The 18,209-nt window shown below is 39.1% G+C and overlaps 1 protein-coding gene across 3 annotated transcripts in view; it reads left to right on the forward strand.

The window, feature by feature from the left end:
• Window positions 1–17,954, forward strand: part of MYLK4 (myosin light chain kinase family member 4) — a 61,581-nt gene extending 43,627 nt beyond the window's left edge. For all 3 annotated transcript variants that reach the window (XM_039698460.1, XM_039698458.1, XM_039698459.1), the window contains exons 5-14: window positions 1,073–1,178; window positions 2,021–2,114; window positions 3,155–3,264; window positions 4,378–4,519; window positions 6,783–6,853; window positions 7,592–7,720; window positions 8,263–8,415; window positions 8,763–8,835; window positions 10,377–10,452; window positions 12,752–17,954. In XM_039698460.1, the coding sequence (XP_039554394.1) occupies window positions 1,073–1,178; window positions 2,021–2,114; window positions 3,155–3,264; window positions 4,378–4,519; window positions 6,783–6,853; window positions 7,592–7,720; window positions 8,263–8,415; window positions 8,763–8,835; window positions 10,377–10,424 (926 nt within the window). In that variant the 3' untranslated portion in view covers window positions 10,425–10,452; window positions 12,752–17,954. The remainder of the gene's footprint in view (window positions 1–1,072; window positions 1,179–2,020; window positions 2,115–3,154; window positions 3,265–4,377; window positions 4,520–6,782; window positions 6,854–7,591; window positions 7,721–8,262; window positions 8,416–8,762; window positions 8,836–10,376; window positions 10,453–12,751) is intronic.
• The last annotated feature ends 255 nt before the right edge of the window (window positions 17,955–18,209 follow it).

Genomic DNA, 18,209 nt, shown 5'->3' on the forward strand with positions numbered 1-18,209 from the left:
ATGGTTTTAAAATTGCTCAACAAGCCTCACACAAAAAGGAACTGGCATTCCAAACCAGAGAGCTCATATTGAAACACTGGGGCTGTAGCCCTCCCAAATGGTTGAAGAAGTATTTGTCACCTTGGTCAGCCAAAGGTCACTCTCAGGAGTATCAATCAAATGAAAAACAACTTGGGTATGAAATTGAAGTCACAACCGCCTGCAAAATGTCCAAAATAGGCATGGGGGGCTGGTCTCCAGCAGGGATTTTGACATCAGGATGGCAGAAAGGTCCAGCATGTGGAGGTCCAGAAAGTAACACCTGAGACCTGCCGAAACTCCATAGCTGCTGCAGTGCCATATTGGGAACCATCCCTCCTCTGTGCACCTCTTTAGCTTTTATCTGCCATCTGTTTTAAGGGCAGAAATTATTCAGAGCAGCATATGAGAGTTACTGTGTCCTGGGCCATATTGGAAACCCCAAGTGCTGTCCACCAGGGTGAAACTCCCTCATGTGCACAAGCTCTAAATGCCATATTTAAAGGTGATGACCACACTGTGGAGAAGGACAAGTTTTGTCAGTCAGTTGAGAGGGGGATTCTTCACTCTCAACACCAAAAGCTAGGAAATAGTCTCTGTTATCTGGGCCTGCAGGAGAGTTGCTTCTCTTCCTACCCCACTGGAGAGTTAAAGTACATACTCCCCTATTAACAGTCCCTGAGGAGGAAAAAATATTTTAAAAAATCAGAGATTAGGCTGAATTGTAGAGGCCCCTTGTGACTATGAAGCTACATTGGTATAGTCTAGTGGTCTTCACTTTTCCTCTCCCAGCTGTTGTATGAAAGACGATGACTTAAAAAAGGGGTCCTTGTCTTGGTAGTGTAGTTCTCCAACAACAACCTCTTTTTCTGAGCCAGAGTTTCTGGAATAAAACCCTTGTTCAATACCAGAGAAAGGCCTGTATATAAAGCTTACAGTAAGTGTATTCTGTTCTTAAATGAACTTATCTGGGGAAAAGAGGAGCTAAAATATGGGCTAGACAAGTACTGCATGTGACCACTCATATGCACTCTGTCTGTTTTGTCTTTTTTAGATGATATTCCTACTCCACCAGCACCATTTGATCACCGGATTGTCTCAGCCAAAAGGGTGGGGATCAGCAATTATTATAATGTCAACGAGGATGAAATTCTGGGAGGGTAAGTCAGGTGTAGTAAATCAACTTGGAAAGCAAGGCACAAATTTACAGCCAAGCATCCTGGGAGGTGAATGGAGGCAACATGCCCCACTAGAGCTGAAGTCATGAAAGTCTGAGGTCTTAAAGTGCTTTATAGAGGGATGAAAAGAGGAGGCTGGTTTTATAGTGAGAGTGAATTTTGGCTTGCTATTTGGCACCAGCAGACTTGGCCTGTGTTTGGCATTGTTCTAGGCCAGCCAGATGCCCTCAGGCTTTAGACAGGGCTCCTAGGATGCTGAAATACTTTACCTCAAATTACAGCCAGCAGTATGTAGACACATATTGTAGTCTTCTTCCTCTCAGTGAGTCTCACTCCTGAAAACACATGCTTATTTTCAGATAGATTAGCAGGTTGATCTGACAGGCCATGGAGTTATTTATCTCTCATGCAGTCATTATTTAGGAGAGTGGGATATTGCAATTTTCATGGAAGCATGCTCTGGGAAAATGCTTTGTATCATCAAGAAAACACAACCCTCCCATGGAGGAGAATGATGTGATGGAGAGGGGCAGATGTTGCACAGAAGTGAGCCATTATCCTTACAGTATATCCTTGACTTTCCTGGGATTAGTTGTTGCAGGTTATGAGGTGAGTATAGTGAATCATGCAAGTGGAGTAGGACCAGATAGAACACAATGTGAAGTTGATGGGCCTAAATGAGTAGCAGCAAGTACAATCTACACAACAAAATAGCAGCAACAGTGCAATTGAAATGAAAGCCAGTAGGAAGAGGATAATTTATGATTCTTTATAGTGCAGAGTTGACACCTGTACCACTGGAAAATGTTTCTCTTTTTTTCTAGAGGGCGTTTTGGGCAAGTGCACAAATGTGAAGAGAAAGCAACAGGTCTCAAGCTGGCAGCCAAAATTATAAAAGCACAAGGTCCAAAACAGAAGGTTGGTGGAGAATGATATTAACTTTTTGTCCCCCAATGGATCACATGCTGTTCTTCAGCTACACAACAGGCCATGACCAAGTGTCTCACAAGACATCACACTCATAGAATCTACTGGAATACCATTAAATCCAGTTCCACTTCCTGTCTCCTCCAAAACTTTCAATAGCTCATCAAAGTATTATTTTTGGGGTGTTTTCTGTTTCTTTTAAATATATTATTTTTTTCCTTTCTGTTGCTAATTCTATTAGTGTTTTCTTCAATGGTAAAAACATTTGTCAGGCCTGTGACATAGCGTATTCCCTCCCAAGCACACTGTAGCCTTTGCTGCAATGACTTGATATCAGTGGGGGTTGATAGCAGGCATGATCTGGGCACCTGACATCAACACAAATACAGATGAGAGCAATTAGTCTGGGCTGTTTTGCAAGCTCTTGGCTATCTGGGACTGGCTTTCACTGGAAATAAAGGCATGATATCCTTTTTCATGGGTGTCATTAAGAGCATTCAAGAATGGGATTTGTCTCAGGTAACTGGGGTTGCTAAGGTGTAGCTGTGGCCAAGCTGATCTTCCAGATCCCCTTTATGGTGAACAGAGAGAGACTGTCATTGTCATTCAGCATGTCTAACATAGTTGGGCTGAATGGAGGTACCAATCTCTCTCCTCTAACTGCAAAGCTAGGTTTTGAGGTCTGTCCTAGACTTTACTCAGATTGATTTTGTGCAACTACAGCTGTTTGAACAAAATCCTCTGCTGCCTTTTTATTTTGTTTCCCTTTACATCCCTGGGAGCCTGTTACTTGCCCATGTGGGCTCCCCTCTTCCTTTTCCAGTAAATACCTTAGGATACCTAAATACCTTAAGAAACACCCTACTCAAGCTTTGAATTCAGTCTGTTAGTTCCCATAGCTTTGACATCTACTGCAGGAGCCCTGAGTTTGGTTGCCACAAGAGAAAACATGAAGATAATGCAGATTTGCTTCAAACATAGCTGTCTTAGGAAACAAAAGCATCTGAAGCAATACTCATGGCTCTTTACAGGATGAAGTAAAAAATGAAATTAATGTCATGAACCAGCTGAATCATGTCAACCTCATCCAGCTATATGATGCCTTTGAATCTAAAAATGATATTGTACTCGTCATGGAATAGTAAGTGTGTTCTTTTCTTTTCCTTTCTGTGTTTACTCCTTTCGTTAGAATTGTCAATTTCCTTTTTGCTTTCTCATGAAATGAGAAATAAAGCTTCTTACAGGTGGAAAATGCATATATGTTCTCATGAACAACAGGAAAAAAACCAGGAATTTAAGAGAAAAGTTTTCCCATGCAGCCATTTTTAAATTTTTTCCAGTAATCTGCCACATTCCTGGTGCCATAAAGCAACTGATCCAATTGAAGATAGAGCTGTGTTAAATATCTTATATTTAATTAAATACTTTAATTTGTGTCAGCCAATAAATAAACCTCTTAGAATATCTCCTATTCTATGAGGCAAACAAGAATACATCCTACATCAAAGAGGAGCCAGCTATGGGTGTTGTGCCTAATCCTTATACTGGGTGCCTGAAAGGATAAACCTGCTTTTATGCTGGGTTATCAGGCTAATAACATCAGGCACAAAATACCTGCCTTAAGCTCAGGTTAAGCAGATGCTGTCTTAAGGAAGCCAAAAAGGCCAAAACGAAAACATTGAAATGTGTGGCAGAAGGGTTCAAAGTTAGGTGAATTTGACTATTCTGGACATTCTCGGATAGTCAACTGAATTTGTTCTATATGATTAACATATCACAAAAGAAAAGTGTCTGTGTACCTATGAACAGATAAACTGGAGGCATACTGAAATGTGAAGAGAAATTAAGTAAATTTTGTTGACTTTAGATTGTTTGAGATTGACCTTTTGGATCCTGTCCCTCTTAAACTCAGAGGGAAGAGACCACAGAATTAAATGTAGATTCTCCATCATGATGTCTTGGTTTTCCATGGAACATCATTAATTTCCAAAATGAGAACTCAAGACAGCATATTAAATTTCAAGATGTTTATGGTTTTCAATGGATGGGAGACTGGATTCTTAGGCCTTGAAGAGGTTCAGGCCAGTATGCAATGGAACTCACATTTCAGAAAGTTCAGATTAGAGTACAAGCTCATCTTACTGAACTTGACTGTGAATGATAAAAATAGTCAATAGCGTATTTTCTGCATAAGTCTTACTGTATGGGATGGGATTTGAACTTGGTCACTGCTTTATTGTCTTTTTCTCCTCAGTGTGGAAGGAGGAGAGTTATTTGACCGAATTATTGATGAAAACTACAATTTGACAGAAATGGATACAATCTCGTTCATAAAACAGATCTGCAAGGGAATTCAGTACATGCACCAAATGTACATTCTTCATTTGGATCTCAAGGTAGAGTTTTGAGATGTATGTTTTGTGCAGTGACAGATGTGGAAATTCCATTCTTAATGGTAGGCCATAAAGCTTAGCAGATTCCTGTGGCAGAAACAACAAAGAGCCTTATTCTGCTTTCCTTATTTCAATGCATATTTACTTTAACCACATTGAGATCAGTTAAATTACTACAGGACTAAGTAAATTAGATGAAAATTGTGGTCATATGTCATCAAGCTTCATAGCGCTTAAATTTTCCACAGAGTGATTTCATAGAAAGCCAGCAGTTGACTACAAATACGTTGCTATTTTTGATTTCAATACTTAGATATTGTGCAAATATTATTTAATTCAACTGCACAAGCATGTTTTACACATTAGCTGTGGGGTGGCAATTGCCCCAGTTTTGTACTATGCAGAAAGGCATGAGTAGAATTAAATTCAAGGGTCATTTTGGATCAATGTAAGCCCACACAATTTTCTGAGGACTACACTCAGTTGCTGTTGTCATGAAAAGGCATCAATAGATAGTCTGATTAAGGGAAAGTACATTAAAAAGTACTTCCTGAAATGAAAGAAATAAAAAGTCAGTGGTTAATGTCATGAACGTGGCTAGTGTAGGTGAAAGCCCAGAGAAAGGTGGCAGATTCTCTACCATGGACTTACACATGTACAAGTACTCAACCATGTACTTGCACATTCTCACTCTGGCCAGCTGCAAATGGTCAACTGCCACCCCTTAGAAAACACTTGTTATTATTTTTCATTAAACTATACACTTGAGCTGGCTCTTTTTAACTTAGCCCCATTTTTAAAATTAAATAATGGAATTGTTTCTTACCTCTATTTAGTGCAGGAATAAAATGGGATGATGTCTTTAGCATTATGACTGGCTAGAAAGCTTCCTAGTGATCCCTGAGCTTTACAATACAATAAAAAGAAACAAGGAGAGCACAAGATGGTTTTCTCTTTGGTGAGATTTTTATAACAGCTGCTGGTTTTGGCTTGCAATAACTGAGTTAATATAGTACATCTTTAATGTTGTTAGCATCCATATTATTGCAGTGGTTAAGGAAATGAGCAGATGCTTGTCGGGACCTGCTTCTGTAGCCGATCGATGGCCAGACTTACTTTTCTCTTTCTCTATAAACATCCAGTTACCTAGAAACCTGTCAAACAGAAGTTCATACAGTTCTTTGGGACACATTAATTATGATCTTGAGATGGCACAGTTTTAATATGAGGTCAAACTGCTGACAAAAAGATACATATACAATCCAAGAAATTAATCCCAGAGATCTCTTTTCATGTGCTCGCCAGCTACAGCTTCTCCCTTCTGTTTTGCTTGTTCATATATTGCTGTCAGTAACAAATGAGTTTGGGAAAGAAAGCTTGAAATTGAAAGAAAATCATCTTGACCATAATCATCCAGGACCTCAGAAACTATGGACATATGGTGTTTAAAAGTCCTACATGTAAAATGAATTAGTAATGGTGACAAAGGTTAACTAATGTTTTAAGTGTTGAGGGCTGTTTTGTTTCAAAGAGGACTCACTGAGCAACAAGACAGAGTAGCTATAAAAGTCCTGGCAGTGATTATGGTTCTGTGCTTTAGGTATTTACATTTCAAAGACAATTGGCCAAATCCTTCTCTCAGTTCCTTCTGTAAGGATTTGGAGTAATTCTTGGAAGTTAATGGATTCCTGCCAGGAAAGTGAAGAGTAACATTTGGCCCTGTGAAAATCAGAGAGATTTAACCTGTGAATCCTATTTTTTGCTAAAACACCTGAAAAAAACATGAAGTTGATGTGACTGGCTTAATATATTAATGTTCAGTCTGACAGAACATTTGAGCACTCAGAAATGTAAAGCTGTAGGATAAATTTCAAAGCCCAAAAAATTTATTTTTTTTTTAAGGTCAGTGTGAGCTTAAGGTCTGTAAAGTCACAGTGAAAGCATCCTGAAACCCCTTCTTGGAAGTCTGTGTTCCCTGTCCCCCTCCCCCTAATGAGTTCTTTATCTGAACTGCTGCCTTATGTCAAATTGAAAAGCTGTGGCATAGGAAAAGCAGTTGAAAGGCACAAAATGCATGGCTCTGATTGCTGTGTGACAGCAAGGGGGGTATCCATGCGAAGAGATCTGAACAAGGAGGAAAGCAAAAGGTGCTTGTGAGATATTTGCACTGTTATTAGTGTTTTTCTTCCTACAGTTTACTAAAAGCCTAGTTTTTCATACTTGTTTCTCATTCAGGTTTTTTTCTTTTTTTTCTTTCTCTTGGCAGCCTGAGAATATCCTGTGCGTGAACCGAGAGGCAAATCAAATAAAAATTATTGATTTTGGATTGGCAAGAAGGTACATGCGTGTGCTCTCACTAATCAAAAATGAGTTAGGAAACAATGAAAAAAGTATTGCATCCCTGCAATGGTGTATTTGATACATAATGGTCTTCTACTGTTCTTAGAACAAATTTGTTTCTTTTAACCAGGGATATCTTTTAATATGGAATGTTTGGAGCTGAGTGAAAAAGATTTGCCCTGAAACCTTCTTTTCAGATAGGTGGTTGAAAGAGGGCTGATTTTCACTAAGAATGCATATAAGTATCTTGGAACAGGTAAAATGGACAAAACTAGTGGTACATATTTTCTAGTCTCTTGTCTCCAGTATTAAGATATTCTTCAAAAGAGAGTGTAAGATACCATTGAGGGCTCTTACAAAATATCCCATGCTATATCCCTTTCTAGTTTAATTAGGTGCTATAGCCTCAGTGAAGGATTTACTGGTTAAAAATTTCATGCCTATGATATGGAGAAGTCCCAAAAGGATGGTAAGACCTGCTCTGAGAAGTCCTTGAATTATGAATTTCTTCCTTTTTGTAGCAATTGCATTTTGTCCTAGTATGATACAAAGCTTGAAAATACTTTTCATTCTATATATGGGTATATTTCTTTTTAGCTTGTGCCTCTGTCTGTCCTTGTTTTCCTAATGAATTTTCTGTATGCTTCTGGAATTCCTCTAAGTGCTAGACAATTGATGATGCAACTTTAATAAGAACTGTAATTGATGCCCTTTTTTAATGTTTCCATTTCCTAGATATAAACCCAGGGAAAAACTTCGAGTTAACTTTGGGACTCCAGAATTTCTTGCTCCTGAAGTTGTGAATTATGAGTTTGTCTCTTTTCCTACAGACATGTGGAGTTTAGGAGTCATTGCTTATATGCTGTAAGTAGGATTTAGTATCTGCTTTGTAGGCTGTTTCTGGGTTGAACTGTGTCAGTCATCCAAGTTTGCTGTTATGCTGGAAGAGTGAAAAATTGTGTATCCAAAATAGGAAATGTAGACTTCTTTCCAAGTTCCCTATTGAGAAATCTCTCCTCCTTTCCAATTGCCATGAACTTTTCATCTTTGTTTTTATGCACATCTCTCAGGAGTGTTTGAGCATCACACTCCCAGAATAATGTAAGCTGCTTGGTAAATTCCCGGTGGTTAGTACAAGAGTGGTCAGAGGTCTAGAAAATATGACCTACCATGAAAGACAGTAATGCTTGGTGTGTTAGAGAAGAGAGGTGATTAAACTTGTAAATAGATGAGAAAATGGGAATGGTCTGGAGACCTTCTTAGAGAATAGTATTTTTAAAGTTAGGTCAGAGTGACAGAACAATCTTAGCTGGCACATTGGAGACCATGTACAGGAAGAGTGAAAGACAGGAGGACTGAACATATTCCTTCTATGTTTCTACTGAATATAATCCTTTTTACTTCAGCCTCACTGGATTGTCTCCTTTTTTGGGTGATGATGACAATGAGACCCTCAACAATATCCTGGCCTGTAACTGGGATTTTGAAGATGAGGAATTTCGAGATGTTTCTGATGAGGCCAAAGATTTCATCTCAAAGCTTCTCATCAAGGAAAAATGGTATATAATCCTGTATCTTTGAAATGTGTACTTCATGCCATCATGACACATTTGTGTCACTTGTTCTGCTCCACTGCAGGACTAATACGACTTATATGTTTTTTATGCCCATATACAGTATTATAATGATACTTCATTGATGTTGTTCATTGTGTCCATCAAATACTCTGAAATTACCTGAATACATTTTTACTGTGAAACAAAACTTAATTAATCTGCTGTCTGTCATACTGTTCTGAAATGACAGTGTTGAAAGATGGCAGAACACATGACCTGTAGCAGATAATTGCTAAAGTGTAAGATTCTGGGAAAAAACTCATTTTAATAGCATTCTGGTTTTCCTCTAGCTGGAGATTAAGTGCAACTGCTGCCTTAAAACACCCATGGTTAACAGATCACAAGCTCCACTGCAGACTCCAGGTCCCTACATTTAAATATTCTTGTGCATCTACTGTTGCCCTCTTGTGCTGCTGCATCACTTTGCTTTGACATTTTTCTTAACTTCATTTGAGTCTTTGTTGCTGATTCATTTCTTGCCACTGTGAGCCACGTGTGTCCCATTGCTTTTTTTTAGCTGTAAGAATTTGCATGCTCACATTTGCTCATCAGTTCTTGCATGTCTGGAAGGAAAGAAAAGATCCTTCAATGCTGTGTGCTGCTGAGTGGGTCAATTTCTTATCAAAGTATTTATTAAATGAGCACTGAATTTCTGTATTAAAAGGATTTTCCAGCTAGGGATGATTCTTGTTCCTACTTTGAAAACCCTTTCAGGCTCTCCTGAAGATCCCCCAAGGGCTGTTTCATCCTACCTCTTCTAAAGAGATACCTTTCCCAACAGAGCTTGGAACTTCACCTGGTGCTTACCTTGGTAGTTAAACACCTTCTTGCCCTACAATGGTAGCCAGCTTAGTGGCCAACACAGAAGAAGTTGTTTCCTCAAGCAAACAATTCAGTTGGGCTGAGTTGGAGGAGCAACAAGATTTTAAATCACTTTTAAAACACTTTTTTAAATTGGAGGTTATTCCTGTGTCAGTAATTTTTGGAGATTCATGCTGTTGGTGGCACCTCTGTTGGCTGTTTCTAAGTGAGTCCACTCTGTGGTTCAGTGGTTCACAAAGGATAATTTTAAACAGGCTTCAGAATTTTCACAGCATTTGAAGGGCAATAATCAGTTATTTTGTTGCAGGCAGAGCACTTCTGAGTTAAATAAAATGACTGCTGTATTGTCTAGGATATATATGTCAAGGTGCATATACAGCCATCATTAAGAATTAATAGATGATATTAATTAACAAAATAGTGTTGTTAAAAGAAAAGATTGTGATGATAATCAAGCAGAGGTAGCCCTACTGATAAGGCAGTGGGATGGACTGAACAGCATCTTGTCAGCTCTGTCCTTGTAAGATGTTCCTGTTATAGACTAAGGATAACCAGAACTACTATAAAATAGGATATAAAAATTCAAATAAATTACTCAAATTTTCACTTAAATTTAGTTTTTGTTGTAATATCCCAGAACAGCAATGCCCATGAGATTATTAGAAGATTTGTAAGTCAGTGTGCACAACAAAAATAGGAGAGTTTGTCATGGTTAATATATCTTCAGAGTCTTTTGTGGGATATAATTTGACTCCTTTAGTTGAGCTTCAGTGAGACTCTGATTTCTGCAATCTGGGGAAGAGACAGTCTTTTCCAAATGCTGCAGGAACACAAACTGCTGTCCTTCCTATCACCATTTTTTTCCTCAGGAAACCCTAACCAAATGCAAGCCTTACAGCTCATGTTGTCCTTTGCATCTTCTCCCCCAGTGTTTTTATTCATACTTGTGCTTTGCAAAATAGCTTCACTAAACATGCTGATGTTGCAGTGTTCTTCTGCCATTACCTTAAGTAGAAGTAAGATGTGATTGATCTTAAATTAGTGCTCCAATAATGATGTCTTTTTATTTTTTTTCCCCTTAGAGAAAGGCTAAAGGTGACTGCGTGTCTCAAGCACCCCTGGCTAAATAACCTCTCTGAAAGAGCTGCCAAACAGAAGGTTTGTTTCAGGTCTCAAATGTTCCTTCAGATGTAAAAGCTGTATCCCCTGTGGAAGGGATCAGTGGACAGCTGAAAACCTTGGGTAGTCCAAAGTGCATGGTCCAAACTGTATTCACCACCACCATCCCTGCTGCTGTCTGGAAGGCATTCAAAATGTAAACTGGCTCTATTACTTATACCAAGTAACAGCAACGTGCAAAATAATTAATGGGTATGGAGCCATATGTGCTGCAAACCCTGGCCGTTTTAGAGGGAATGGTAATGCTCCCACTGGCTCTCATGGGGCAGGGATTTCACCCAATAATTTTTCAGTGTTGAAAGCTTTCGGGTTTTCATGCTGTGGTTAGAAGTATGGTTTAAAAAGGGTAGAAATATGAAAAATAACAACTTTTTAGCAGAGGCATGGGCCAGACCCTCAGGGCAGCTTGACTAACTGCAGCAAAATCAAAACAAGGTGACCCCTAAAAGAAGCTGCTCCACATGTCTGAGGACACAGTTCTGACAGGGCACTTACCTCCCCTTTTAGCAGCCCAAAGGAGTCTGACAGAGCATCTCTCTGTCCTTTCTCCCTGGCTCCTTGTCTTTGCCCTTTCATTAACAAACAGTTCATTAGTGGTTCTCGGCTGGCTTGGTTGCCTCCCCTGGGCATCAGGCAGACTTAAGTCTGCTCTCTTTTTCTGTCCTTGGTCTTTGACCAATGCACACTCACTGGGTCACTTTGAAATCGCGCTGCCTCAGGCAGTGCAGTGTCTCCATAAACCAATACTCCAATTCCCCTTGTCACTTTCACCAATCATCACAAAAATTGGTGGCTCTGCTCAGGGCCAGGGGAACTGCTCAAAGGTTCTGGAGGCCATCTCTGGGCAAAACTCAGTGGAGGGTCAAGATGTGAATTAGGCTGAGAACACACACATACACTGTAAAACCACTTCCTTTTCGTAGTGCGTCAAGAGTAACAACAGGATGCCAAAATAAAAGTAGTCCACCTTTCACCACTTGCCAAAAGGCAAGTTTTTAATGGTGCCATCATACATCATCTGCTTGGTAGGACAAGTGATATACTGGGTTTTTTTTGCAACAAGTTTTTTCCAGGAACATGTGGAAAACAGAGTATTGTGAGAGGTTGAAATTTTTGTTCTAAGTAAGATTAGAGCAGATTTTATACAGTGTAGTGGGATAACACAGAAGCTAATGATCTTTACATGAGCTATTTCAGAGAAATGAAGATGCCTTTCAGTGTATACAGTGGAAGCCGGTAAGGACTAAGGTACCATTATGACACCCCACTTGCTCTCTGAAGCCATGCAACTTCCTGATATGGTAATATCTGACCATTGGCTTCTGGAGTAGAAATCCAGTGGGAATTTATACCTCTTTGTGACCCTCTGCATTCACCCCCACATCACTGGTGCTGAGACAGATTCCTTGAAGCTTTGGTCTACTCACCTGTGTGCTTCTACACAGTAGATATCTGAACAGGTTTTCCAGCCCTGTTGCAAGATTAGTGTTTGTATCTAAGTTTCCCATTTCAAGCCACTAATTTGTGGCAGCAAACACAACAACAAAATGGTGAAAATTCTCCCTCTGCAGTGCAGGAAGCACTGTATTACACAATTTTATGTTACAACCAAAGTCAACGTTAAGATAAATTGACTGTCCAACAGCAGTCAAAATTATTTTTAAATAAACTTTTAATAGCTTTGTAACATAGTAACCTACCCATGATCTAACTTGCAGGAAAATCTGGTTTTGGCTTTTGCAGTGTTATTTCCTCTGTGTGTGTTTTTCTTTTTGGAGTTTATTTGAGTTTACTTAATGAGTGGATCTAAAGTCATAGCTGTGCTTTATTTTTAAAGAATCCCTTTAGCTATTTTTATCAGGCAAGTAGTATGGTTACCACATTTAACCCAAAATAATGCACTCAAGTGCCAGTGGATTTAAACCTGGCATTATAAATGCTTGCAGTGGTAACACAAATAAATGGAGAGGTTTGCAGCATGTCTTTGCAGGCCATGATCTGTATGACAAGAGAAGTAAAAAAAGCAGAGTAACTGCATTTAAAGAGATACCTCCAGGATCAATTCTCTACTTAACAAAGAAGCCTTGTCTTTTTAATATTGTATAAAACATTTCACAGAAAAGGTGGCTGTGAGAATCCTTTGTAAGCAAGAAACTTCAGTGCTGCTTTCTTTTATTTTTGCACAAAGAAACCACCATGTGGTTATCCCAGAACATTTAACCAAAAGAAAAAAATATACTGCTGAATTAACTGGATTCTTGTTTTGTTTATTTTTCAGAAAAGCTGCTGTGTGGTTACTGCTGCTAAGAGATTTGAAAATATCAGCAGTCTCGGTGCTTTAACCCCCTGCCATTACTGAGACTTCTACTAAATGGACCAACAGCACTTTAGTTGCAGGACAAGTCCCAGCATTGTGGAGCTGCTTCTTCTCTATTCAGCTGTTAAAAGAAGGAAAGTATTTCTCCAGGTTGCAGGAACGTGTTTCTTCTGAAGCAGCGTGTTCTCCATGCCTGCAAGTGCTACATTAGCTTGGTTTCATAATGAACTTTTCTCTATCTAGTCTTATGTCCTCATTTACTTATCAAAGGCTCCTTAAAGTTTAAATTATCATGTAAAATTAACTGTTTCTCATGTGTTCCCAGAAGGCAATCTGTCACTATGTTATATCTGTTTCCAAAGTTCATTTGACACTGGAGTCAAATAATAATTAAAAACAACAACAACAACAACAACAACAACAACAAACCCAAAAACCAAATCGCAGCAAATTTAAAGCTGCCTTTAGTAGACGATTTGAAGTTTGTTTTTCCTGTCACACTAAAATGAGTTAAGGATTAGCTCAACCAGAGTTAAAGCCATGTTAATGTAACACCATTGGAAGGGAGAAATGAGGCTTTCCTTGTGTACAGGTGAATTTGCTGCAACTGTGGTATGGTACATTTCAGGATTTTTCAGCCTGATGAATTACTGCTTGCTGTAAATACACTTGGATTAATTAAACAAGAAAGAGAACAAGGCACTATTCACTTGTACCCATGCAGACCCTGTTCACCAAAATGCAAATATAATTCAGAGTTATTTTAACAGAGGGTGATTTTATATCAGCTAATCTGTTTAATGCTAATTTAACTGATTAGGACCACTGGCAAAGAGGGGAGTCAGTGCTTTGCTCATTGTAACCTCTCAGTACAGGCTCAAGTAAAAATCCTCTGTATTTCTAAAGTTTTCTTATCTTGCTCCCAAGCCTTTCTGATTCTTAACTAAGTAAAAAAAATAGGAGTCAGAACAGTTGAATTCTTCACCTGAAATTTTTTGTTTATGGCTCATCATTAAGTGAATCTAAGTTGCCAAAGCTCTGAAGTTAAAATAATGAGACTTCCTGCTGTATATGGCTTTCTTACTGCTTGGTTTCAGAACTACATAAATGCAAATTGTACTGAGTATTTTATTTAATCATGCTGTTGTGGTGTCTTTACATTGTCTTTGCTTAATGCAGTTCTGATCAAACCACATATTAACATTGCTATCTCTATTTCTCATTTCATATGTTTATATATTTAAGTTCTGTCTTTTTAAAAAAGGGATCAACATAAAGACAAAACAGTATTATTCATCACCATGCAATGAGTGGCTTCTCACACCTTTGTCCTTTCTGGGTAGCATTAATTTTGAAATGAAAAGGGGCCCATTACTGGGACATCATGGCCATCACACACTCTACAGCCAGTTTGATCCAGTGTTTTAGAATCATTGTAGTACATCCCTTAAGACTGCTCCTGTAAATGAACTGGGCTTCTTACAACTGTGACATCTTAGTAATACTGATGTGTTGCAACAGAGATTGCAAATAATGCTATCACACACTGACATGCCATGTAGCTTTTATACAATATAGAGCACTGCCACCTTCAAATCCTCATCTGCAGCCTTTATTAAAGTAAATGTTGCCAAGCAGAAATGGAAGTTTCTTTGGGAAAAGACTGACCTGTATCAAAGCAAGAAAATGAGCATATGACTTCTAGGTAGAAGCTGGGCTGCTTATTTTTAGTCACCATTTACATTTGTCTGGTCAAAATGAATATAAAAGTTGCCTTTCAGTTAGGGCTGGAGTTCCCACTCCTGTTCTGACTGTCTGCAAGATGTTGTAGCTTCTTGTACAGTAAACAACTCAATGATCAGACTAAAATTCCAAAACTATTTTGAAATTACAAGATCTCATTATGCACTTTAGTGCCATTGTTGTAGAATTGGATCAGGGTTTTGTTTTTCCTTTGGTAGATTTTACATGGATAAATTGCATGTAATTTTGAACCTTATTAACAATACTAAAATAATAGTGTGACTACAGTCTTTTCTGCTTTGTTGCTCAGTTGAATTAAGAGGATTTATTATTTTTTGATATATACATCTGAGTAGTAATTAAGAGCTTAGTGCCATGAAGATCAGCCCAGTGTTAGAATATGCTGCATTGAATCAACCACAAATCCTCCAGGAACTGTAGGAAAATGTGGCCTCTGTTGAGCACATCCCCCCAGTTCATCTGTACAGTGCTCTGTCAGAAATAGGAACGCATGGGAGGACAGAAGAGCTGGACATATTTTCCCCACCTTGAAAATTTAGGCATGAGTTGTGCAGGGGACACCTCAGCAGCCTCTGGCTTGTGCTACTGGGCAGTGTGCTAACACAATTAGGGCATTTAACTTCCATTCTTCACAACATGGATAATGAGGGTCCCTCTCTAGAGTCTTGTCTGTGAATTGTCTCACTGTTTCATTCTTGGAACAGCTCCTGTAGTAGGGGCTGAATTTGAGGGAGGGCCAGTCAGAGGAGGTTGGACTGAGAAAGTTTCTGCAGTGACTGAAGGTGCCATTTGCTACCCAGGATTAATTCTAAGTGGGCTTGCAGGTGTGCAGTGGAGAAGGACAGATTCCTTTTTTTCTTCTTTTTTCTTCTGCTTTTTTTCTCCAGAGGTGCTGGATCTGCAGCACTGAGTCAAAAGGGACGTACCTTACCTAGGGCCTTACAGTCACCAAGGGTAAAAAATTATACTGCTGTGTAATCATCACTGCTGTGTATAGCAATGTGCCTGAGAAAAATGTCTCCAGAGATGTTCATTTGTGTCTTGTATCCACCTCAACATGAGAAAGAGCTTCTTTACATTGAGGGTGGCAGAGCACTGGAACAGGCTGCCCAGGGAGATCATGGAGTCTCCCTCTCTGGGGATGTTCCAAACCACTCTTGATGTGTTCCTGTGTCATCTGCTTTAGGTGACCCTGCCTTGGCAAGGGGGTTGGACTAGATGATCTCCAGAGGTCCCTTTCAACCCTAAAAATTATGTAATTCTGTGATTCTGGGATCTTTTCTGGCTGTTGTAATTTTAGTAAATAATAGTTTGAGACAGATTCTTTTTAGTGGCTTCCTAGCTGTGTCTCATTGCACGTCGAGCAGTATGCTGTTTTGTGTATGCCCACATATGCAAGTTTGATTTGCATTCTGTTTTAGTTTGCCCTACCACTGGAAACATTCTAGGGTGAGTTGGATAGGCCCGTAAGCAACCTGATCAAGTGGGAGACCTCATTTCTCATTGCAGGAAGGTTGGACTAGATGACCTTTAAAGGTCCCATCCAACTCAAACTCTTCTGTGATTCTATGATTTTATGATTTAAGTATGTTCTGTAATGACTAATAGTTAAGTCCTGCTGTATTAAATCATTGTTTTGACACATCATCATTTATTTTCTACTAGGTCATAATAATACTAAGGCTACTAGGTTGTACTAAGTCACCTACATCTGTGTGAGTTTGCTTATAATTTTTGCTACTTATTGGCTTATGTAATTGCATTTGGAAACTGTGAATTGCTGTGCTTGTGAGCAGGTTTGGGTGTGAAAGACACTGTTCTAGCTGCTTTTATTCCATCTAGCTGTGTACTAAAAGACAGACAGGGATGACTGCAGGTGCCTCAAGAGTGGTATAGAAACATCAGTTGTGGTCGGAGGGATGAAGTGCCCAGATGCTGTGCTTGTCTTGTGCATTCTTCCTGACATTTAAAAATTTAAAAAATAAAATCCTGGGAATATGACAAGTATCATCTGGCACTCAAAAGAATCAGGACACTGTCATTCTCACTCCTATAGATGCAGCAGGTATACTAGATGCCAGATATACTGGCGTAGTCTAAAACTACTTCAAGATTAGAAGCAAATATACTTGGCACAAGATGGGACATCAGTGGTTTTTCAATGGCTTTTATATGTTGTACATCCTGAAGATTATGAAATGGGTAAAAACCTCTTCTGCAGAAAGATCTCCATGCTATCATGTCCATGTTTGTGAACACCTGCAGCCAGTCACTCTTCTGGGTACCCTCACAGCATAAGCAGTTGGCAACCTGGACAATCCACTCTGGAGATTACAAGAGCAGTTGCTTTTTGATTTTGTTTTTATATTACCTCTAATGGCAGAAGCTGAATAAAGTAAAAGTCAACCTAAATTCTTGATTCCAACCAGGAATAACAGGGTAACTCACAGAAATAAGAGAAATGCTAGATCCACTTTTTGTGATGTGAGTAGTAGAAGAGCCCAGTTTAACCACCCTGCCTTCCTGCCAAAAATATCTAATTTGCGCCAGTCCTGATCAGTAAAAATGAAAGGAACCGTAATCTTTTTAACAGTGAAGGAATCTCAATCAAGAAACAGTTTTTCTGCAGTGGTTAAATTGCTGCAGTAAAAGTCAAGTTATTTTAGCATTTTCAGTTTAATGCTGACACTATAAATCACTGACAGCCTGTTTCAGCAAAATGGCACCCACCAGGAGCTGTGAGAAACAAAGGTGTTTGTCAGCTCTTCTCCACTGATGGAAACCTGGAATAATTGGATTCCATTCCTCTGGATCCAGTGAGCAGGGCAATTCTTAGCTTTTGGACTTTTGATATGTGGCAACGGATGCAGTTTTGCACCCAGAGTAGTGATGAATGAGCACCGATGCTCCAAACTCCTTCCAGGAGGATGATGCATCTTCACGTGCTACATTTATCACCGATACGTACTTGTTCTTGTGTCTCCTGTGTATAAAACTAAACTATGCATTAATCTGTTTAGGAATGCTAGACTGTTTCACCTTCCATGAAGGCTTGGTAGCTGAACAGCTCACTACCTGTTTCAAACTTAGATGAAGACTGGTAGAGATGGTGTTTTGTAAATATGTTGTTTAGCCGTGTCTGTAGAGTTGGTGATCTCATTTTGGTGTGGCAGAACTAATGTTTGTGTACCCCATGACAACTTCCCTTGAATTTAGAGGACAGGCACGTGGCAACTAAATCATGAAGCATGTGGATTTTCATGTACCTTTATCACTTTGGTTTGCATATCTGGTTTTGTTGATTAACTCATGTATCTCTGGTATGTGTTCTTTTGTGAAAATCATAAAGTAATCTTGTAAAAAGACGAATGAGGAATAAATGCTGATTTTGTTTACTCCAGGGTTTTTGTTTGCTGTATTTAATGTGTCTGTCATTTATATTAGTGACAGAAAGAAGTGTGGCCTTTTTCCCTACTGCTGTCTCTAGGTACATGAAGAGAAAAGTAATTTCCATTGAAACAAATGTACCTATGTCAAAGTTTGACTCAGGCTCACAGTTTGTACTCACTCCTTGTAAGAAAATCTCGGCTCTCTCTGCAGGTAAATGGGACTTGAGGTGCTTTTGACTGCAGTCTTGCTGGAAGTCCTTAAGACC

The sequence above is a fragment of the Passer montanus genome, unplaced genomic scaffold (assembly GCF_014805655.1).
Source record: "Passer montanus isolate IOZ18808 unplaced genomic scaffold, ASM1480565v1 scaffold126, whole genome shotgun sequence".
NCBI classification, from domain to species: domain Eukaryota; kingdom Metazoa; phylum Chordata; class Aves; order Passeriformes; family Passeridae; genus Passer; species Passer montanus.